This window comes from Dichotomopilus funicola, assembly GCF_033296635.1.
Source record: "Dichotomopilus funicola strain CBS 141.50 unplaced genomic scaffold C8A04scaffold_4, whole genome shotgun sequence".
Lineage (NCBI taxonomy): Eukaryota > Fungi > Ascomycota > Sordariomycetes > Sordariales > Chaetomiaceae > Dichotomopilus > Dichotomopilus funicola.
In genome coordinates this window covers 349483-371991 of record NW_026944025.1, presented here as the reverse complement: position 1 = coordinate 371991, position 22509 = coordinate 349483, and the positions used below count along the sequence as shown (strand labels likewise).

The 22509-nt window shown below is 55.0% G+C and overlaps 6 protein-coding genes across 6 annotated transcripts; 4 read left to right on the top strand and 2 right to left on the bottom strand.

Annotated features, from left to right (window-relative positions):
* Positions 1-1054: 1054 nt before the first annotated feature.
* C8A04DRAFT_34357 (sterol regulatory element-binding protein cleavage-activating protein) lies at positions 1055-4803 on the top strand (the record flags this gene model as incomplete). Its single annotated transcript, XM_062782803.1, has 5 exons — positions 1055-1086; positions 1177-3596; positions 3665-3862; positions 3896-3974; positions 4005-4803. 5 exons carry the CDS (start codon positions 1055-1057, stop codon positions 4801-4803), a joined length of 3528 nt encoding a protein of 1175 aa, XP_062640525.1.
* Positions 4804-10296: 5493 nt separating this feature from the next.
* C8A04DRAFT_9212 (14-3-3 domain-containing protein) lies at positions 10297-11244 on the top strand (the record flags this gene model as incomplete). The annotated part of the gene is made up of 1 exon (XM_062785400.1): positions 10297-11244. One exon carries the CDS (start codon positions 10297-10299, stop codon positions 11242-11244), a length of 948 nt encoding a protein of 315 aa, XP_062640524.1.
* Positions 11245-12751: 1507 nt separating this feature from the next.
* C8A04DRAFT_24948 (glutamyl-tRNA synthetase) lies at positions 12752-13628 on the bottom strand (the record flags this gene model as incomplete). Its single annotated transcript, XM_062779366.1, has 2 exons — positions 12752-13235; positions 13411-13628. 2 exons carry the CDS (start codon positions 13626-13628, stop codon positions 12752-12754), a joined length of 702 nt encoding a protein of 233 aa, XP_062640523.1.
* Positions 13629-15072: 1444 nt separating this feature from the next.
* On the top strand, positions 15073-16290 carry C8A04DRAFT_24947 (uncharacterized protein; the record flags this gene model as incomplete). Its single annotated transcript, XM_062779365.1, has 2 exons — positions 15073-15166; positions 15227-16290. 2 exons carry the CDS (start codon positions 15073-15075, stop codon positions 16288-16290), a joined length of 1158 nt encoding a protein of 385 aa, XP_062640522.1.
* A 1113-nt stretch (positions 16291-17403) lies between these two features.
* Positions 17404-19067, top strand: C8A04DRAFT_9184 (uncharacterized protein; the record flags this gene model as incomplete). The annotated part of the gene is made up of 2 exons (XM_062785389.1): positions 17404-18799; positions 18907-19067. The coding sequence occupies 2 exons, from the start codon at positions 17404-17406 to the stop codon at positions 19065-19067; spliced, it is 1557 nt and encodes a 518-aa protein (XP_062640521.1).
* Positions 19068-19428: 361 nt separating this feature from the next.
* Positions 19429-20897, bottom strand: C8A04DRAFT_24945 (uncharacterized protein; the record flags this gene model as incomplete). Its single annotated transcript, XM_062779364.1, has 3 exons — positions 19429-20317; positions 20377-20542; positions 20627-20897. The coding sequence occupies 3 exons, from the start codon at positions 20895-20897 to the stop codon at positions 19429-19431; spliced, it is 1326 nt and encodes a 441-aa protein (XP_062640520.1).
* Between the last annotated feature and the right edge of the window lie 1612 nt (positions 20898-22509).

Genomic DNA, 22509 nt, shown 5'->3' with positions numbered 1-22509 from the left:
ACTGCGAAAAATCCTATACATTTTTCCTCGTCTCTTCGCCGTCCTTCCTCAAATCTTTGAAGTTTCCCGATCCCCCATGAGAACGCCGATCTGAAGCCCCCCAGGCGGCCAAAGCATCCTTGAAACAGCCGTCCCCACAAGGCTCTGGGCCTTCTAGCCAAGCTCTGCCTGCCATTGTGCCACTGCAGTTGCTTCGATTTGGGCTCCTGGCCTTTGGGGAGTTTCCTCATCAGGATCTTAGAGGCAGTTGCCCTCACAGGCTCCGCTAACTCGGCGTACACATTCAACTCTCACACGGACAGGCAGAATCCAAATCGACAACCAACCTTTGCATCCAGCCCCTTGTGTCAAGTATCGAACTCGAGGCTCAACCATCCTGTCAACCTACGTCACGAATCCGGAGCAACCCGTCCTAGTAGCTCGGCCTTCTCAGGATCATTCAACCCAGGCGAATTCCAACTCGGTCGATTGATGGGAGTTTAGTGGGCGGCTCTGGATCTTCTGCGCTATTCCCTTATCTCGGACGCACGACATTTAAACATACCCAGGTCTGGCTCATGTCGGACCGGTCCATCATCCAGCAACCGGAGTCCGGCCTTTACATCGCCAAGTATAGACAAAATACACGCGACACGCCGCATCTGAGTGAGCGCTGCGTGAATTCTCGACCAACAACTGTCTTGTATCATTTATATTTTTAACTTTTAATGTTTATTCGTGCTCAAAGACAAACACTGCCCTGCTCGTGGGTGAACACCTATTTACAATATCAGCGATAATACTCGACACAACAATACCCGGCACGAACGCCGTCGACGATTTACACAATGCGCCGATTCACATAACTCCTTTTTACCCCCTTTTTTTCTCCCTCAAGCCGGCACCACGAATCTTAACTACTACTACCTGCTGACTCGGATGTGCCCGTCCGAGATTATCGGAGAATTACGAGTCCAACGGTGTACACTTTCTTTCGCCACCAGTGCGTCTCTTAGGGCTCGTAAGAAAATAGCTTCACGGGGTTACACGCGGTAGCCCGCGGCGCCCAGCTATCATGCTGTGGTATATTCTTTATCCGCTTAGAGGGTGCGTGGCGTGTTGTTGAATTGTGCTTATCCGGCCTTTCTTTTTCGTACTGTGTTTCTACATTATCGGGCTGGGGTTAACTCATTGTAGCACGACCGAGGCTCCTGTCCTTTCTCCTTCACATCCTCTTCGGAAGCTATTCTCACGCTACGGCATTTGGGCTACCCATCATGTCAAGATTGTGTTGCCCTTGTCGGGCGCAGTCATGTTTTTCTTTCTCTATATGTTTCCGTTTCTCTACACCACCGACGCCACCAATATCACGAACGGTGTTTCACATCTCCCCCACCATGTCTGGACGGACGCCCAACCACTGAGGGACGGGGCCAATGTTGAACCCGATGTGATCATGCGCTCGATCTGGGTGCATGGGAGCTACATGAAAGCGCTCGAGCCGGACGTCCTCCAGGGTGCTCTAGAATTGCAGGATGAAATACTAGGGCCTACAACCAACTTTAGGCCCCGTGAAAACTTCCATGGTTGGCCGACAGACCTCGAACCGAACGTCAACCTCGATCGCGAACAACGAGACGCATTCCACATCACCAATGGACTAACAAGTCAGTCCTGGTTCTTCCACTCCGCCTTGCAGTACTGGGACGGGTCCGCCGCAAAGATTGCAGCCGACCCTAGCCTTGTCGCTACCGTCAACGAACGCAAGGCCCAGTCAACTCTTGTCAATACCACTCTGCGCCACTCGATCGTGTTCAGCGGGAAGCGATTCGAAGAGCGCCGACTTGTTGCTGCGGATGCCGTCGTCATTACCTTACTGCACCTCGCAGACTCTCCCGTGGGGAGGCAGTGGACAAGGAAGGTTGAGGCTCAAGCTAGAAGCAAAAGGCCGGACGCCAAATGGGACACCATCCCACCCGGGGGAGAGAGCGCCTCGAATCAGCTCTATCTCTTCCGGTTTCAGCCCATGTCATCATATGACTGGGTGATGCTGACGCTGGCCTATTCCTTGACCCTATCCCACTTGGCCTTGCGCCTATCCAAGTTGCGCGCCATCAAGTCGAGAGTCGGCCTGACCATCACCATCATCGCTCAGATCGTGGGCTCGATCCTCTCCAGTTTTACCGTCTGCGCCATCCTCGAGATCGATTTGTCCCGCGTTCCCCACTATGCCTACCCTCTCGTGGTCCTTGCCATCAGCCTAGAGAATTCGTTCCGCTTGATCAACGCTGTTATTATCACATCGTCCACCATCAACCTCAGCGACAGGATAGGTGATGCCTTTGGCGCAACGGCCCATATTGCCATCGCTAACCGTGTTCAAAATATACTTGTTCTGTATGGTCTATCCAAGGTCACGGCCGACGGCGTCTCAGCCTTCTGCACCTTCGCCGCCATTGCCACATTTTTCGATTTCTTCTATCTGTCCACCTTCTTCCTTACCGTCATCAGCGTCGATGTCCGGCAAAGAGAACTCATTGAACTAGAAAAGGCGTCGTTGCAGAAGAAGAAGAAACACACATACGGCGATCCACCCAAACAGTCCTGGCTCAGCCGCATGTACCCCATTCGTTGGGGCGATACGACTATGTCGACTAGGATTGCGAGCACAATTGTTGCCGTCGGCTTCGTCTTCATTGCGCAAGCCCACTACGCCCCGGAGGGCAGCCGCCCGTGGCTGAACCAGCTCCTCACCCTCTCGTGGAGAGCAGGCACTCACGCCTCGGGTTCGTCACTCTTGGTCGACATTCATCAGGCCAGGAGCCCGCCCTCCTGGCTTCGTCTGCAGGACCACGAGACGGCCCGGGAGGTCATCAAGGTCATTAAGCCGGCCACCGCCCATAGCTACGTGGCTCGCGTCTACGATCCTGTGGTGTTTGTCATGAAGGGAGCTAACCGCAACCCGGACACAAAAGAACCTTTGTTTCTGCCTGCCATCTACGACTTTATTCACCACCAAATTCCCCTGTTCATGGTATCACTGATCACTGTGCTGTTAGCACTACGCCTCTTTACCCATTTTCTGATCAAAGGCCGATTCGGAGGAGACGAGGATCCCAATCATCCCGATGACGAGCCCTTACTGTCTGTCCGGTCTTTGGTAAAAGGGCATACCCTCGACGTCGCTATGCTGACGGCATCGCCCAATGGCCACCTGGTCTCCGCCGGTCTCGACCGCAATATTCAGATCTGGGATGTGCCGTCTAGTTCCCGAACCCGGGTCCTGTCTGACGCCGACGTACCACTGGCAAATCCGTTCCCCGTGCTGAGCATGGCCCTCGATGACAGCGCCAGGTGGCTGGCGTTGATCTCGTGGCAGAAGGTTTTCGTGTGGGATATCGAGCACCAGCAGTGGGTCGGGAACCAAAACGTCGAACTGGGCGGCCACAGGCCAGAAACCGCGTTCTTTACCGCGAGAAACCAAGGTTCAACACCCTCACTAGTCCTAGTCAAGAAGAATGGCTTGGCTGTGGAGATACAACTGGATGGAATGGCGGCTCGGGGCTTTGTGATTTGCAAAACACCTCTAGTCTGGGCGGTGTCTTTTGCAGAAAAGTGTAAGCTATTAGACCTGAGCATCATAACAGCCCATGGTTCTGTATTCCGCTAACAGCTAAAATGATAGATAACCCACAACAGAAACAGACCGCCCCAGTCTCCATCCTTACGGCTTCTCGTAGAGGCTGCATACACATTGTCCGATACCAGAGCGGCGAATGGATCTCCTCGGAGATGAAACTCCACGGAGAGTCGGGGGCCAAAGATGTCCATTGTCTAGTCCCGATTCCTACTTTGTCCCAGTTCCTGATCGGCCGATCCCAAAGTGTTGACCTCGTCGACCTGCCCTCGTCAACAGTCATCCACACATTTCAGACAGAAACGATGCAACCGCGGTCGCTGAAGCAAATCTCATTAAACCGGGGACATCAATCGGGGTCGCCAGCACTCACACTGTGCTATAATAGCGCTGAGGATGGCGACCTAATCGTTCACAGCTGCCTCACCGAAGACGCCAAAAACAACAGTACATCTCCCAACACACCAACCGAAGACCCGTCTGCCCAAACCTGGAAGGAGACAACTCGGCGCATTCCCAACCCGGGTGTCTGGGAAGCCCTCCCGCTGGGCAGCATCGTCGGGGTCCATAAAAAGCGAAGCCCCTGCACTCCCCGCGCCTCAACCCCATCCCCGGCCAGCGGACTCCGCAAACGATCCCCCAGCTCTTCAGCCTCTGCCTCAACAAACGGTGCCCTCGCGAACCAACCGCTCCCCACGCCCAGCTGGGAAGCGTGGGTCTTCAACCTCCGCCCCAACACCAAATTCGAGTTCGAGTCCCGGTCGCTTGACAACGACGACCGAGACACCACAGGCTTGCACTCACATCTAATGATCTCTGAGCTGGGGCCCATGGCCCGTCTTGGCGCGACGAGTGTGGCCGTCGGCCTAGGAGATGTCGTCAAGGTGGTGAGCGTGGGACATGAGTATTTTGATGGTGGCGGGTCGGATGCGCTAGCGAGCGAGGGTCTGCAGGTGCCGCTGCAGCAGGTCATGGGGGTCGGGGCAAGGCGGAAGAAGGGGAGTGGTGGTTCGGCTGGGTTAATAGCGAGTCGGAGTCCCGTTCCGGGGATTAGAGGGAGTGGGAGTAGTCCCGTTCCGGGGATTAGAGGGAGTGGGAGTAGTGGGAGTAGTAGTGTTATTAGTAGTGGGAGTAGTGAGAGGAAGGAGAGTAGTCCGGCTTTACGAGTGTCGGGGAATGGTGTGTAAAAACATGGGCAGGCGCTGGGGGAGTTTGCGGTGCTTTTTTGGGTTGATATCAAGATCTCTAGTTGGATGTATAATGACGATGATGACCGGACCGGGTCGGGGTTTTTATACTGTGTAGACGGACCGGTTGGGTTTATACAATGGGGGGAGTAAAGGGGGTTCGGGGCACATGGGAGGTCGAACATGTCAGATTCAGCACAGGATGCAAGTCCAGTCGGTATTGTTGCTACAGCTGACGTTAATTCAACCCTTGTTAAATGTTCCGAGTCGTGAGATGATAGTCTAAGCTTAATAATAATGAGACCCTACCCTACTGAATACAGAACATGACGGCCTGGGAAAAAGTAATTAAACCCCCATGCCCGATACAAATAGAACCTTGAACCCAATACCCGTAGCCACCCCCCTCATAACAACCTTTAACATAACCGACCGTAACCTATGACCAACGACTTGCCCCCCCAACCATCAGATAATACAGACAAAGGAAAGGTACATGCCAACTAACCCTAACACCATTCCCCATTCTATAGCATAACCAGAAACTTCATAACCCCTAATGATCCTTTCTCCATGATCCGACCCCCAACCAATCCAAGGTCCACAACCCCATCGGCAGTACCGTACCAGATACCCATCACTCACCCCTTCCAGCCCCTAGCCTCATGCCTTCCAACTCACCCCTATTAACCCATTTCACCCTCCCCTATCCCACTAAGTACCCAACCCCTCAGTATTTATATCTCCCCTGCCCATAACTGCTAGGAACAACAACAACAGCCCGACAATCCTCACACGCCTCCGAGAGCGTGATAGTCTGCCAAATCTCACGCTCGCCACACGGGTTTTGGATTAAGGAAGCTGGCCCGCAGAGGGCGGCTAAGGCGAGCACGGTATGCCGGCAGGCGTGTTGGTGGGCGTAGTAGCGGCACATTTCTTCTTCCCCTCACTTATTATTTTTCTTTCCCTCGGGTTGTTGGGTGTTGGGTGTTGGGTGGTTGGGTTGTCGGGTGTTGGGTGGTCGGGTGGGTTGGGTTGTCGGGGGTTCTTTGGCCCTTGGTTGTGGTTTAGAGATGGGTTGGTATTGGAATTGGGGTTGTTTCGGGAAGGTGTCTCAAAAGGCCTAGAGTGGAGAGAAAGGTGTGAGGGTTGTTGAAGTTGAGTTTGTTGAGTTGATTGAAGGCTCTATGGCTAGCTTGTTTGTTGGAGTTGTTCGCTGTGGTGGTTGAAGCAAGTTGAATCGCTGGTGAAATGAAACAGGCAGGGCAACGACGAGAGTCAACGTTATGCGGAAGACACAGCTGTTAAAAGAGCAAGATAGAAAACTGAATAGGACTCGATTTGACTCAAGATAAGTCCTCGGTCGGCGGACCAGGCTGCGCAAAACCTATCTCGTGCTGACCTTGAGGCTCACGGGCGAGGCTGACTGTTATACCACGGGGCAACAACCGATTACTCACAATCCACAAGCCATGGCGCAACAAGACGTTTTTCGATACAAAACTAGCTGTTTGCTCAGAAAATAGAATAGCAACAAAAAAGGGAGATAAATTGCGACAGATGGTGAACAAGCTGGAAAGCTGAACTTGAACGGCAGCGGAGGTTTTGCCTCACTCGCGCAGCGCTGATCCTCCGTATAACCAAGTTGCTAGTTCGTGCGTTCACTCGCTCATTTACTCGTTCGTGGCTCAGGTCTAAAATCTGACATCGTTCCTTGGATCCTAGGCTCAGCTGTCAAAAGTGCGTTGCGTTTGCCCTACTGCAGGTGTTTCCGTTCCTGTAGGTACGGCGCATACCTCGTGCGGCTACGTTCATACCCACCATCTCGGAAGGGCAAGTGGGGGGTGGGACACAACGAGAGACCTGATGGGCCGGGCTGACCTAAACTTAGTTGCTCAGTTATCACAACCCCATCACTGAAATGATTGTGCCCGGTGACACAGGAGCGTAGGCAACACCTTCAGGTGAGCTCGAGTCCTTGGTGTACGCTATCGGTTTCTCTTCCAGGTCCGTTTACGAGAGCGCCCGCATGCTTAGGGGGTGACCACGTAACCTACCACAAGACGGGCGGCGAACATCGGTGGTGCGGCCACGAGGTGTAATAGGCCCGGCGCACATGGCAACGGAACACAGCCTCGAGATAGACGGAATAGCCCCGAGCAGGCAACTTCGGTGGCGGCTTGGCAGGCACCATGCCCAGGAAACATGAAGACGAGGTCTTGATTTCGGTCAGGTCAATGACGAGCACGCAACAGCTTTGTTCAAGCTGATCGTGTGAAATTCCTGATCTACGTGGAGTGTAGGTAGGTGTACCTAGGAATGCGGCAGCGCAGATCAAATTTTGAGTCGTTGTGCAACCAGACAAGGTCCAGCTCAAGCGGAATTGCTGACGGCAGAAATGGACTCCTCAAAAGATGCCGAGACTTTCGACTTATGAGACAGTGCCGTCTTTTAATAGGGCTGCAGCCCCGATGAGAAGCAGATGACGCTGTGAAACGGGTCATTCCAACCCTCCTGTGATCGTTCTCAGTCCGAAGTACCGCGTGGACTCGACAATCGGGTTAGTGGCATTTCTTCTTTTGGACGGCCGGTTCAACGACAAGCGACAGTCCCGTCGGACAAACGTCCGTTTTCTGGGAGCGAGTGAAAGCACATACTGCCAAGAAAGAGACTTTGGACGAGGCTGTTTGTGCTCCGCGATGTGTCGAGCGGTTGATATGGGGAATCTCGGGCCCCTTTCCCTCAGGTTTTCTCTTCTTCGGTCGATCTGCCTAGTCCGGACAGTGGCGAGCTTTCAGGCGGGAGCTGGGCAGGGAATCTCGGACTCCCGCTCACCGCCAGTTCATGTTCTGTTTGTTTTTCGCGGGGCACGGGAAACGGCAGCCCACGCCGCGCGCTGTCCGATTCTGTTGTGGACGAGGAGATTCTGACGCGCTGCTGCGTGGGATGTTGTGGGAGGGTGGCCGCATTGTCGACGGCCATGCGTGTTGAAGTCGACGGGTGGATAAGTTGGAGAGAAGCAGCTCGAGCAGATGGGCCGGTGCAGGGCGGCCATGGCTCTTGTGGATTTGTGGTTGATGCTGGCACCAATTGGGAGCTGCTGAAGGTTCTTGTTTGTGAAAATACGATGGCTGGGAGTGGCCCTGGAGGCCCGGAAAACAATGGCCAGGCGCTCCCGGGCCTCAGGGCCCAGCACTGCACGGCAGGCATTTCCAGGGTTCAGCGATCTCGGGGTCTTGGCACGTGGCACAAGAAGGCCCGTGTTGCCTTACTTAAGCAGAAATACCTCCAGCATGGAAAGCTCCTTCCGCTCGAAACTGGTGTGTTTTGTGCCTGCCTCGCTACCGGTAAACCCCGGCAGATTCCGTGGGAGCGGGCGCTTTCCTTTCTTTCGCTCTCGTCATCCCTCGAGTTGTCTCGAGTCCGCTCATTTTGGCCTGTTTCCTGCGTAGTTCTCGCATATTATTGGCTTCGTCGAGAACAAGGAACAGCGGCTACCGGCACGTGCAGGGTCCCGAGTCGCAAACGCCATGCATCGCGCCTGAAGCGTCTCGCGCGCCTCCATCGTCGTCTTGACCTGGTCTTCCCCGGGTTCCCACGGATTTGCCAGGATTCTTCGTTCCGCGGCGTTGCAACCAAGGGCTACATCCTGTTCCAGCCGGTCCCCGTTTGCCCCTCGCTGAATGGCGCCGTGGGGCTTGTCAGGAGCCCAGTGAGATTTGATAAGGGTGATGGACAAGTTGACAACTCACCTTGCAGCGCGCCATCTGCAAGCCCTCCAACGGCCACCCTTTGTTTTTCATCAAGCCGAGACCAACCCCATTGTTCGATGACATCGTTGCTCGTTTCCCGGCTCCCCTCCTCGAATCTCTCGGACAACCCGAACCCCTCGACTCCGCCCTTGTCGACGGCGAGCTGCGCTTCTTGCTCGCCTTGCGTTGCCTTGCATTGTGCGTCTGCATCTGCGTCCGCTTCTGCGTCATCTGGTGCGCTAGCCCGGGCCGCCGAGTCGGGTCGTTCGTGATTTGCTCCACGCCCGCGCGAGCCTCTTCGAAGACGTCTCCTCGACCTTGCCCCGAGGGTCCATGGGCCCACCGTCCTCGCTCGTTCATGCATGAGACCCTCACTGTGCCCTGCTTCTGCTGCTGCTGCGCGTCCCCATCCATAAGAACGTCTCGGGACCCCCCCCAGCCGTCGAACGCATCTGCCGCTCCCGACGCTGCACCCACCTCCGCGGCTGTCTGTCTCGGCCCTCCATCCCTTGCTCTCGTGTTTACTTTCCCTCATCGGCACGGCATCAACGGTGCTCTACCCCGTACGAAGTATCACTCGACGTCTCAACCCGAACCCGGCTCCGGGCATGACCCGCTCCGCCAATTGACCCACTCGCGGCTTCGAATCGGCCCTAGGCCTGTTGTCAGACGCTGTCGCAACTGGCCCCCAGCTCGAGAGCTCCACCAGAGCGCACATCTCCCAGCCCCCAGGGAAGCATAACGTTAGCTTGGCTTCACCGAATCCACCGGCCTTGCTCGCCTCAGCTCCGATCTGCTGCTCTCTTGCTCCCAAAAAGAAGCGCACCACCCCCGGTCGAGCAATCAATCTCCTTTGGCCTGGTTCCGCACCTCGCGCCTCGCCGGCGGCCATTCCAGATTCCAGAACCTCTTGTGTTCAGAGTTGTCTGAGCTGCGGAGGTCCAGAAAGAGACGGTGTTTGTTTCATCTCAACTCAATTCAGGGGGGAAGAAAACACGCCAACGCCAGCACCGCTCATTTGCCCACTCCTCGAGGTCGCCGCCATGCCCTGCATCGTCGTCCACACGGTCACCACCCTCAAATCCTAGCCTCAATTCTCTTCTGGTCCGTCTTCCTACTGACGGCTCTCTCTCTCGCTCTCTCTCTCTCGCTCTCTCTCTCTCGCTCTCTCTCTCGCTCTCTCTCACACTCTCTGCGCGCCCACTCATTTGCCGCTGTCGATCCATAACGCTACTGGGCCCTGTACAAAACTCCGTCTCACGCAAAAAAAGTCGCTTCGTCTTCGCTGTAGTATATTGGCCAGTCTTCCTCCAATGGCCTGAGTTGTCCCCCTCCAGCTTGAAATTCCGATATCCGCGACGTCAGCCCTGTCATTCGAGGCCACACAGTCATTCACTGCCCTGGGGAAGTTGCCCTGATTCGGCGTGCCAGATATCTTGGGCGCCAACCTGCCTCACCCATCAGGCGACCATCTTTTTGGGACCACCTCACAACCCTCATGCACAAAAAGAAGCCGACCCACAGTCACTCGTTTAAATCTTTGTTATTTGGGAGGAATTGGACTTGTTCACGCCGAGTGAAGTCGGGTTAATTGGGGTCAACCATTTTCATCCGTCTCGATCCTTTCATCATCATCCATCGATCTTCAATCGTCTCATTCGAAAACAAAGGCTCTCTTTTTTTTTCACCGCCGCCCTCCCGATAATCACCAGGACGCCTCAGGCGCCACACCACGCTTCTCATGGCCTCCTCCGAAATCGACCAGAAGTTTCTTGGGAAGCTCGCCAAAGCAGTCGAAAATGACAACCCGCTGCTCGCGTCCGTCTTGTTCCGGATCCTCGGACTCTCTATCAACCTCTCGAACCAACTCATCAAAGCCCGTAAACAGCGACGTCAAGATGCCTCTCAAGCTGCAGCCGCCCTTGACCTCACCTGCCACATCGTGTGGCTCTCGCGCGAGGGGCTAGTCCTCCTCCAGCAGTACGTTCTGCCCATGGTTGGGAATTACGTCGAGCTCAAGGTCCTGGCGTACAAACTCCGCGCTTCCTTCTACCACATATTTGTCCTCTTTCACAACACCCCAGCCGTCTCCACCATGGGCGTCAACACCCCCGAGAGCCAGTCCACATCAACAGTCCCCGGCCTCCCATCACGTGTCGACAAGGGCAAAGGGGTCGCCAGGGATGACGACGACGAAAACACCCCCAAAGGCGGACCAGTAGGACCGCCACCGGGCTTCGGCCCAACACCACCGACGGCCTTCCTCCTCAAGCCGGGCGACTACCTCCCCGAAGCCCACCAATACTTCCGCGAAGCCGTGCACCTCGCCGACGAGCTGCTCTGGGGCTCCCACTCCCTCCGGCTCTCGGTCAAGACCGAGTACGCCGCCTTCCTGTACGAGTGCGTCCACGACGCCGACGGCAGCCGCAAGATTGCCAAGGACACCATTGCCGAGGTGTACGAGGCCACTGAGGGCATCGACAACGACATGTTCAACGATGCCTGCGAGCTCGTCACCGTGCTCGGCAAGATGATGAAGCGCGGGTTGGGCTCGTCCAACAACACCCCGCGCAGCAAGGCCCAAGGGTCGAGCTCGGGGACAGGGACGGGGACGGGGACGACGCAGGGGACGCAGGGGGCCACTGGGACTCCGGCCGAGGGGGGGAATGCCCCGGCCGGGATGATATAATTCCGGCCGGGCGGGTGGGTAGCACGGGGCGGGGATGGTCGAGGTACGCTGTGCCCGGCCCGGCCGCGGGACGACACGACCCTCGGCCGTTAATTTTATTTTTTATTTTTTCGAACCGCCCTGCCCCTTCGGGGGCACCACTTGGTCAAAAAAAGACCAGGGGTCGACCAATATATTTTGAGCGTGTAAATACGATCCCCACGTTCTTCACACCATTCCCATTATTACGCCCCTTCTCGGCGCTTCTCGGCGTCACCCAGAGTTTTCTTTGGGAACTTGTTAATGTCTGCATCATGTTCCCGTTCTGTTGAGGGACCATTATATTTTGTTTTGTGCAACAAAATTTCTTCCCTTTTCTTGTCCGTATCATTAGCGGGACTCCTTTCATGCCTTTTTTTCTTCCTGTTCCTTTCCCGTGGGTTCTTCTTTTTTTGGGGTTCTTTTGTTCAGTTTTTTTTTTTTTTCGAATCGATGATACCCGGAACGTCCATAGCAAGGCGACGGTGTCTTTTCCTGGCTGGTTTATATTCTAAGGGGGGTGGGGGATGAGGTGGAGGGGGGATGAACATATGGCTATTTGTGTTTGCGGCCGCTGGGGGTTTAGTGGAGGAGGACTTCATGTGATCATGGGACTTTGAGAGATGGGGGATATTATATGGATGAGGGATCTGGGATGTGGGATGTTTGTGAAAATGTGACTTTATATTCTCGTGGCTTTTAATACATGAGCCGGCCCGGTTTCTCCTTGTTTGGATGCTGGGCCGTGGCTGTTGTGGTTCAAGAAATTGCTTGGGAAATACGTGATTTGGTTTGAGATGTTTGTGAATAGCTTCCTACTTGCCGTCGTTACAGGCTGTACCATGAACAGAGGAAAATATATAGAACATGGGACCACAAAATGGGATCAAGTGAGTTAACATACTTGTACCTCTATTCTGCCACTGAAAAGCCGCCCGAAAAGTCGCCTATGGAAGTTGCCCGAGGAAGTCATCCAAACAAACCTGAGGCAGTCACCAAAGCTCGCCCTCACAACACTTCCTTCCTTCCCTCCCTCAACCACCCTTTATAACCCCCCCTCGCTCAGTTCCTTCCAACCGCCCCCCCAAACCGACTACGGTCGAATGGCGCAATGGGGAGGCCGTGGGCGTCAACTGGTACACCACGGAATCTCAGCCCCTGGGTTCGATCCCCGGATGATGCACCGACGAGTAAAATCTTTCGGGATTTTCGTAACCGCCCCCCATTCCTCGGCCCCCTCGGGGTGTTGAGATGATGGGGCGGTGAGCTTTTTGACTTTTTTTCTCTTATTCTTTTTTCTCCCACAGAAAACGAAATAGACATTTGTTCGTTGTTCGGTGTTCGTTCATTATCCACTTCTCCCTATAGTGAGAAAGTCATTCTCCGATATCGTAAAAAGAAGAAGAAGAAAAAACCCCCAAGAAACAGGCCAGCCTATAACTTCACCTTGAAATTACAGTCCCCCTTATACCAACCAGCCCAACCACCCTCAAACCTCCCCCTCCAAAACCTTCCCAATCAACCCAGTCGCCCGTTCACTCAACTCCATCCCCAACGCCAACTGCCGTCCCTTCCCACTCATCTTCCCCCACGTCTTTTTCAAAATCCCCACCACTTTATCCTCACTGATCTCGCTCCGACTCTCAAACTCATCAAACTGGTCGTCGAGAAACACCAGACACGCCACGTCCTCGAGCGCTTGCGTTTCCTCGTCGCTCTCTTTCGTCTTCGTCGGCTCGCCGCTGCTTTCTTTACCCACAGCGGCGGCGGTGGCGGTAGTGGAAAGGACGAGACCTTCCTTGCGGACCAGCGCGGCGATGCGGGCGATGTCGTCTGGGGGGATGGGCGGCTGGATTTGGGGGGAGGTGGAGAGGAGGGTGGTGAGTTCGGCGGCGGCGAGGGATTTTTGTTTCGCGCGCCAGGTGAGGTAGCCGGCGCGGGTTTGGGGGTAGGAGGAGCGGGGGAGTTGCCACCTGAAGTGTATGTTAGAGGGGGTTGTTACGATGTGGCCAGGAGAAGTGTGATATCGTAACGGAACCATGATGGAAAGGGGTTAGATGGAGGGCCATTTATGGATGTATATCCTCCACGAAGTGACCGAATAGCTGGGGAGCTGATAAATCAGGGAAGAGGGGACAATATACACACCGGCGAAAATGCTGCGCCCGACAAGCAACTTGCAACGCAGGCGACGCTTCAGGCTCGCGCAGCGCCAACCACCGTGTCATCTTGCGGGCATAGTGCAGCTCATAAGGGACCGGGAAGATCGCAGGCCCCGGAGCCGGCCGTGGGTCCGCCTCATGGGCGGCATCGATGAGCTCGATGGCGGCTGCGTAGTTAGGTGGGAGTTGGGGGAGCGCTTCCATTTTGGGCGGGGGGGAACGCTTTTCCTGCTCGTGAAACGGTGGGTTTGGTTTCGTTTGTTTATATTGGAAAAGGGGGTCTGTGGTTAAGCGAGTTGGCATGAATGGCTGGTTGCTGAGTGAGTGAGTTCTTTGTCCTGAGTGCGTGAGTGAGACAAAGTGGGAGTGAGTCGTCTGTCTGTATTGTTAGGTATTCTGTATCGAGAATGGAAAGATAAGGAAAGATTGTAACAATTGATGATGAGTCAGCATTTGATACGGAGTCACTAACACTGAATTGGCGTGATGTCCCGAGTCTTGGGAATGTCGCCATTTTATGAGGAGTACAGTTAATGTGACACAGGTGTTAAAAAGAATAAAGTTGGTGCATTTGGCTTTATTGTATTGCACTGAAGATACGCCTTCACGATGAATCTCGGGTTCGAACTAACTGGCTCAAACGGAGCTGGGAGGGAAAAGTAATGCTTCGCCATGTTTTTGAACCTTTACCGCTTGAAACATTCATGGTCTTTCTGGCGTGATGGCCTGAAAAACTTGCCCTTCTCTAGGACCGCTCCATTGGGACGCTGAGGGAACTACCGTGTAACAACGTCTAAAGCAAGCATTTACTTACACAAGCGAAGGCAGCAAAGTTAAATGGTGAAGGGAGGAATGCAAAGGAAAGAAAACCTTGGATAGATAAACAATGCCTGAAAAGCTGACCATTCACCTGTACTTTGGCATGAGACTAACACCAAGGGCTAAGAAAAATATGCCCCCCCCGCTATCCAGACGGGTGTAGTTTCCGAGCCTGTGTTTCACTTACCCAAAATTTCCCGCTAGCCACGACTCAAAAACAAAATAAAAATAGAGCGAAACAGTTTTCAGCGTCCTCGCCCCTGAGACACACATCGAGCCTATCAGCTGCCGCAAATCTCAGGCGAGCTGAACAACAACTAAACAAACTTTTGCCGGATACTATGTATATTGAACATGCCCCAGCCCGTCTACTATGGAGTGCTTAACTACCCCCCTACCCTCAGCTCTACATACCATGGGATGTCTAGGACATACATAAATACTGCGGTATGCGGGAAATAGTTGAGGTGGCACAAACATACTGAGACATGGCCCCATGGCTCGGAAGGGCACAGCAACGTATATACAATTGTTTTCAATACCCCTAAAACTGTCTTATGCGGGATGGCGATATATCATGCTTTTTATCTGTTTGGCCACATTTAGCTCGGGAGGTACACCTGATAAAAAAGATGCTCCTCCCAAGGTTATCCATGCCGTCTACCTTCCAAGTGCTATGCCGTGCTGGCTTGGTTCCGTCCTCGACACGCAGATTACGTACGAGTGAGCATGATGCCCTCCCAGACCTCGAAACGCAGCAGCAAAAACTCTATGCACGCTCCAGGTTGGAGTTGCTGCAAGTGTTTGTCCCTCAACCCCAGCAGCCGCCATGTTTGCCGTGGCGCCATCTTTCTTGAGGACCTTCGCGACGAGGCTTGTCGACATTGGCATTGTCCTAGTTGTCGGGGGGTTGATGAGCGTGAGTTCTACCTTTGCTAAGCCAGATGGAAAACTTGACCATATCAACTAACTGTCCTACTCAGACAACTTGACCCACAACACAAGCAACATAACCCTCCCCAACGCCAACCGACGACCACCACCACCATCACTATACCCCCATCACCACCTCTCATCGTCCCACCCGTTCCCCCCTCACCCAGCAACCACCCACCCCCCATCCCCTCCAGACCTCCCAACGCATAACACCAACCCAATCTATGACAACCCCATCACCAACAACAACATCGGAAACAGCAACAAAAACCCCCCCTCCCACGCAACAACAACCTACCTCAAACACGCCGCCCGTCCCACAACAATAACCTTTGCCCAAGCCTTTCCCGCTCCAACTTCCCTGCCCTATTTGGACCCTGTCCCTTCGTTGGAAGGGCTATGTTTGGATTATTCGGCTCCGGGTTCGGCTCCTTATTCTGGTCCGGGAGATGGAGGGAGGAAGGACGTCGGCGTGGGGAGGAAGAAGGATTTGTTGGGGACGAGTCTGCAGATGGGATGGTATGATGGTGAAAGGGGGGGTTATGAAGATGATGGTGGTGATGATGGTGGTGAGGAGGAGGGGGAGGATGAGGATGGGGATGGTGGATTAGGGACAGGAAATCATGGGCATTGTCGACATGATTCGGGTTATGGGCATGGGCATGAGCTTTGGTTTGGCGATAGAGGCCACGAGGGACAGGGTGACACTATGAATCAAGGCGAGGAAAACGAGGGAGGTTGGGATTTCAATGACAGAGGTCAAAACAGGGCGTCGAGGCTGGTGGACAACGACACCGCCTCAGAGAACAGATATCAGGAACGGGAGGGAAGAAAACGAAAAGCGGTGGGGTTGGAGAAAGACGAGGTCAGTTTTGGGCACTGCAAAAAGCTTAACATGGGGGAAACTCAAGGACAGCACAGCGCATCGCAAACAGTTTGGAAAGGAAAAGGGAAGGAGGAGGTGTTTCGTGTGCCGAGGTTTTTTCCGCACAATTATCACCCGGCTACTGTGGAGGATGCGTATGATGAGGATTGTGGCGGTAGGTTTGGTCATGGATTTGAGTACGCAAACAGGAGTGAATTCGAGGGGGAGTGGTCGATGGGCGGTTAGGAGTGTTTGTTGACATTTGTTCAGAGGTTGAGGTATATTTACCGTGATGTAGTATGATTTGATGATATCGAATATAAATCCAACAATACAACCCAACCCAGTGAAGTCTCTGTTCCTTGGTGCAGGACAGTCATCAATATAGTAAACATGAGGATGCCTCAGTGGGAATTAGTGTAAACTGGTAGGGCAGAGTACTTACCCTCTCCCAGCGTATACTAATAAATTAAAAAAAGACAAAACCAACTATTAGAAGCAAATTGCCCTGGAAGAAAAAAAGTCAAAAAGCTCACCGCCCCATCATCTCAATCCCCCGGAGGGGTCAAGGAATGGGGGGGCGGTTACGAAAATCCCGAAAGATTTTACTCGTCGGTGCATCATCATCCGGGGATCGAACCCGGGGGCTGAGATTCCGTGGTGTACCAGTTGACGCCCACGGCCCTCCCATTGCGCCATTCGACCGTAGTCGATTTGGGACGGCGGTTGGAAGGAACAGCAGGCGGGTGGATTATAAAGGGTCGGCATTGAGGAAGGGAAGGAGAGCAATGGGTTTGTGCGTGCAACTGTCTCAGGCTCGCTCCACGGCCATGCCACTTAGAGGGGGCCGATTGAGCTCGTCTTATCTTGGCAGATTTGCATTAGGAGAACAGAGGACGAAAAAGCTCGAGAAAGGTCTGAAAAGGCGACCTGTCCACAGTCTAAACCAAAAACACAGCTCGTTCTTTCCTCGTTAGTGCTGAATCGTACAACATGCGGGTATTTGTCGGATCTTTTCTTGAGCCCAGAACGCTCTTTCCTCTCGGTTGACAAATGTCTCTCGATTACTTTCACCACGCCTAAATTTCAATTTGCGCCAGACTTAAGTTAGGCCTACTTCCATTCCTGGATACCATCATTGCGGCATCCAAATGCAGCCTCGGTCATGTGCCCGGGCTCGGTATAATCACCACCGAAATGCCCCACACCGGCCCGCTCCGAGATCTCGGACAAGAACCCGGGATTGAGGAGAAAGACCGGATGAGCGTCAGGCTAGAATATTTAACCGGCTAACCCATTTTCAAGTCTACTATGTATTTCCACATTGTTTACCGTTGAACTATCCTCAACCATCAAAACATGTCTCGCTCAATACCCCCTTCCGAGTTAGCCAACCACAACAACATCGACTCCCTGTGGCTCGCCATCGACGGCGTGGTCTACGATCTGACCGAGTTTGCCCCGACACATCCCGGCGGACTCTCGGTCCTCTTGGACCACGCAGGCGGCGATGGTACCGAGGCATACAACGCCGTCCATTCGCCATCACTCCTCCTCTCTACGCTCCCAGCATCAAAGCAACTTGGCCGGCTCTCCTCATCTGTTCCCGTCCTGGCTGCTTCCTCATCCCAACCAACCCCAAAACCCAAGCAAAAACCCCCCTTATCCAGTCTACTATCCGTCAACGACTTCCGCCTCGTCGCCCACGATTTCCTCCCCCCCAAAACCCTCGCCTTCGTCTCCTCAGCCGCCACAGACTGCCACACCCACCGCCGCAACAGCACCACCTACTCGCAAATCACCCTCCGCCCGCGTGTCCTGATCGACGTGTCCGCGCCCGTGTCCCTAAAAACCACCATCCTCGGCCAGCCGGTCTCCTCCCCGATCTTTGTCTCCCCCACCTCCCTCGGCAAGACAGTCCACCCGGAGGGTGAGCGCGAGATCGCGCGTGCGTGTAAGGAAATGGGAGGTGTAGCCCAGATTGTTAGTACCAGCGCGAGCTTTGCCGTGGCGGATGTCATCCAAGCCGCTCTGGACCACCCTATACCATCATCTCCCGATGGCTCACAGCAGCAAAACAACACCAACGACGACATCCCCGTCTTCCTCCAACTCTACGTCGACAAACACGCCCCCAACACCTCAGCCCTCCTGCACTCCCTCACCTCCCCCAACGGGCCCAGCAAGATCAAAGGCGTCTTCCTAACGGTCGACGCCCCCGTCCCGGGCAAACGCGAAGCCGACGAGCGCATCCAAACCACTCCCACTTCCTCCTCCCCCACCATCAACACAACAACCCCCATGGCCACCCAACTCACCCCCCGACCCGACACCAACGGCTCCGCCCTAGGCCGCCTAATGGCATCCTACATCTCCCCCTCCCTAACCTGGTCTCACACCCTCCCCTTCCTCCGCGCCCACCTCCCCCCCGGGGTCCCCATCGTCCTCAAAGGCATCCAAACCGCCTCTGATGCCCTCTGCGCCTTCCACGCCGGCGTCTCCGGCATCCTCATCTCCAACCACGGCGGTCGGTCGCTGGATACATCGCCTGCGTCGATATTAGTGTTGCTGGAGATACAGCGGTGTTGTCCGGAGGTGTTGGAGGGGATGGAGGTTTTTGTGGATGGGGGGGTTGGGAGGGGGAGTGATGTGTTGAAGGCTTTGTGTTTGGGGGCGAGGGGGGTTGGAGTGGGGAGGGGGGTGTTGTGGGGGTTGGGGGGCTATGGGGGGGAGGGGGTGAGGAGGGTTTTGGAGAGTAAGTCCCCTGTTTTCACTATCGTTACTTAGCCTGGAGTTGGGGGGTGCTCGACGGGAGTGTGCTCGACTCAGTAGGAGACACAGAAAAAGCTGACGACAGAACAGTCCTCAACGACGAACTAGTAACAAGCATGAAAATGTGCGGCGTCACAAGCCTGGATGAACTGCACCCGGGGATGGTCAATACCCGGGCCATCGACCATCTTGTTCCGGATACTTTGAGCGAGGAGCATCCGTATGCTAAGTGGAGGCGGAGTAAGCTTTAGGGTCAAGCCTACTGCACATGTACATACATGTACAGTACTGTACCGATTCACATGTACATCAAACGCACCGTTCACAAGTCAACGAGAGAGCTCTTATTCATTGAGAGTGAAATAAAAAAAAATGCATTCTTGACCGTACGGACAAAGAGGGAATCCCGAGGTAAATCGAACCAACCGACCTCCATAACACCCATATATCATGACAAGTAAATCTTGCGTATGGCGTTTTCCATAAATACGAGACTCCCGTCCTTGTTCCATCAAATCCCATTTCCGCCTCGTTCATCCTGTCTCGCCCTGGATATATGAAAGAAAAAAAAACCCCCCCAAAAAGCCCCCCGAAAATTACCATCTAACCCAACTACCCCTGCAACTCCCTCACCTCACCATCCCCCCTCTCCGCCGGCAACTCCGCCGTATACCCCTGCTGTCCCGGCGCCGGCGCATGCTGCTGCCCAGGGTGCTGTGCATACCCAAACCCACCCTGCTGCTGCTGCTGCTGCTGCTGACCATACTGCGGGTACCCCCCTTGCCCCGGAGGAGGAGGCGACGGCGTGCCCTGGTACCCCGTGTGCAGCGGGGGAGATCCCGGTGCGGGGCTGCCGGCGAGGGTGCTGTGGTCGCCGTTGACGCTGGGGGGGATGTACGCGCCCGTCATGGGGTCGTAGCTGCCGCCTGGAGGAGTTTGGCCGACGGGAGGTTTGGCGAGGCTGGCGCGTGGGTCGAAAGCGGCCGCGCCGCCGGTGTAGTAGGGGGGTTGGGACATGCCGTTGTTGTCGTAGGGGCTGACTGGGCTGGCGGGGCCGTTGGGTCCGTTGGGTCCGTTCGGGGGGATATTCCCGGCTGCGGCTGCGGCGGCGGCTGGGTCGGGGTTGACTTGCTTGCTCTTCTTGGAGTGCCGCCTGATGGCCCAGATGCCGGCGCCGATGAGGGCGAGAACGGCGACTCCGCCTACAACACCACCGACGATGGGCCCGACGGGGGTCGAGGAGCCGCCGTTCGGAGCGGGGCCTGGCGTGGGGCTTGGTGTGGAAGAAGAGGTTTCGGTAGCAGAGGTGGACGTGGACGTGCTGGTGGTGGATGTCGATTCTGCGCTGGTAGTGGAGGAAGAGCTAGTCGACGACGGCTTGTCTAGGGCTTGATACCAGATCTTGTCGGTAGCGGCAGCGACGCCGCATCCGAAGAGGGTGTATCCGGCCCAGGATTCTTGGTAGACATGGGTCATGCAATGGGGGTAGTCCGAGGAACCGCTGTGGGTTGTTAGTCCGTGAGAGGGACCCGATAACTTGAGAAAAACGACGAGACATACCACCACATCGTGTACCCGTTATTGGTCGAGAAGCTACTCCGCTCCGTCGAGTCGTAGCACGTGGTCCAAATCGGGCACTTGGTCTCGCCGTCGTCGCAGCATCCAATGTGCGAGTTGATCGAGTTGTACACACACCGCGCCGTGGACGCGCACCAGAGTGAGGACGCTGGTTCTCGTCAGTCCCTGTCCTGCTACACAACAATCCCATCCTCACTCAGAGTCTAAAATCAAGAATCCCAGGGCGACTTACTGAAACTCCCGCTGACATAGCCGCAGGTGTTGTCGGTGGAATCACGCGCCACCAACGCGTGGGCCACAGTCCTCGGCTCTGGCGGCGAGGTCGGCTGTGGCCCGGCTGCGAAGTTGTTCATGCCCAGCGAGGGCAGGAAGCCGAGCTGGGTCTCGGCCGCGGGCACCCATCGCGGCTCGTTCTCGTCGGCGCTCCACTTGAGGGCTTTGGCGTCGGCCAGCCGGAGGAGAGCAGAGCAGCACACGGCTGCGCGCCCGAGGGAGGTCCTCATGTCGGGGGCGTGTGTATTAAGCTAAGCCCCGGCGCAGGGAGCTCTTCGTGTGTGGTATCTAAGATATGTTGTTCGACGTCGATGTGGTGACGACAGCTGGCTGCTGCGGCCCGTGGATGAGAAACAACGGGCTGCCAAGAGAGAGAGAGAGCAGGGAGCGAGCGGGTCAGTGAAGAAGCGAGCGTGAGTTTTGTTTCTCCTCGACGCCCAATGACGACAACCCCAGACAGGCGAGCGAAGCTTCTTTTCCTTCTCTGGCGCGAAAAGAAAAGAAAAGGAAAAAACAAGACAACAAACGAGGGAAGGGAGCCCAGGACTAGGGAGCCCAGGACTAGGGAGCCGGGACACCACACACCACAAGGCTCGCACAGCCAGGACCAGGAACTGCAAGCGGGAAACGGTCGGTGTCCCGCTTTTGTGACTACTGCTGAGGCTCTTTGGCTCTTTGGCAAGGGAGCGCGCTGTCTGGGGTGACTTCACTCTCAGAAAGTTCTCTTAGCCCATCGCCCAAAGAGGATGGGACCTTCAGCTGAACACCGGGCCCCAATAATTCGTGGGACGCGACCGGCGTCATTGGTGGACGCGCAGTCTGCCCAGACGGCCAGGGTCGTTTTCCAGGGCCCAGAGAAGCAAACCAAAGCGAGACGAACGAAGGCTGAGTCGGAGTTCACAGAAGTGGTTACTGTTGCGGTGATTGTTGTCGTCCTCATCATCGTCGATGCCAGGCGGCGGACAGCATGTCATGACCACAACGGCCAGCAAGCCCTCTCGTCATGTTCACCACGATCCAAATGTTCTCATCAGATCAACCGTTGAACCAAAAGAAAAACTTGGACCCCAAACTTCCTCGACGCCGTTTCTCGGGGCTTCCTTCCTTCTGGGCTCGCTGCAACCCCACAACCGGCAAAGAACCTGCGCCGAAACAGGTTAGCCTCGTAAAGCTTGCCAGCCCGGGCGAGATCACCGCCGATCGCAAAATCCTCCAGCCCACGCGAGCCACGCACAGGTTGCCAGCGACGAAAAGAGCAGCAAATCGAGCTTCTCAAAGGGAAAATGATATTCTTGCTGCGTCGTTACACAAGTCGGGTATAAACAAGAAGGAGGATGCCGACGCTGACGTTGGAACTTTGAACTTTGCCGTTTCTTCAATCCCCCGCATTCCGCCCGCAAAAAGTGGCACAGTTCTGCGAGTGTTAGGACTCTGAAGTAAAGCCCACAACGTGATCTTGAACAGCGTCAAAGGTTAAACCCAATTTAGACGCCGGTGGAGTCGAGGTTCTCTGGGCGTTTCCTGGGCGTGCGGGTCCAGGACGAAACGACCCAGGGCGGGCAGGCAAGGCAGGGTACTTTAGGTGGGTCGTCTCGTCTGGCTTCAGAGATGCAGCGTGGCAACCACAAGGCATTTTCCTGCTGCTGCTGCCATGCGGCAAGTGCGCAAGATGCAACATTGTTCGATATTGCATGCGTTGGTGTGCCGAAGAAGGCTGAAAGCCGGCTACAAATACTGAACAGCAACTTGTGAATGGGGGGGTCAGAACAGGGCTGGGCTGATGATGCTTTTGTGATGTGCTTTTGTGATGTGCTCTTGTGGGTGGCTATTGTACGGAAATGA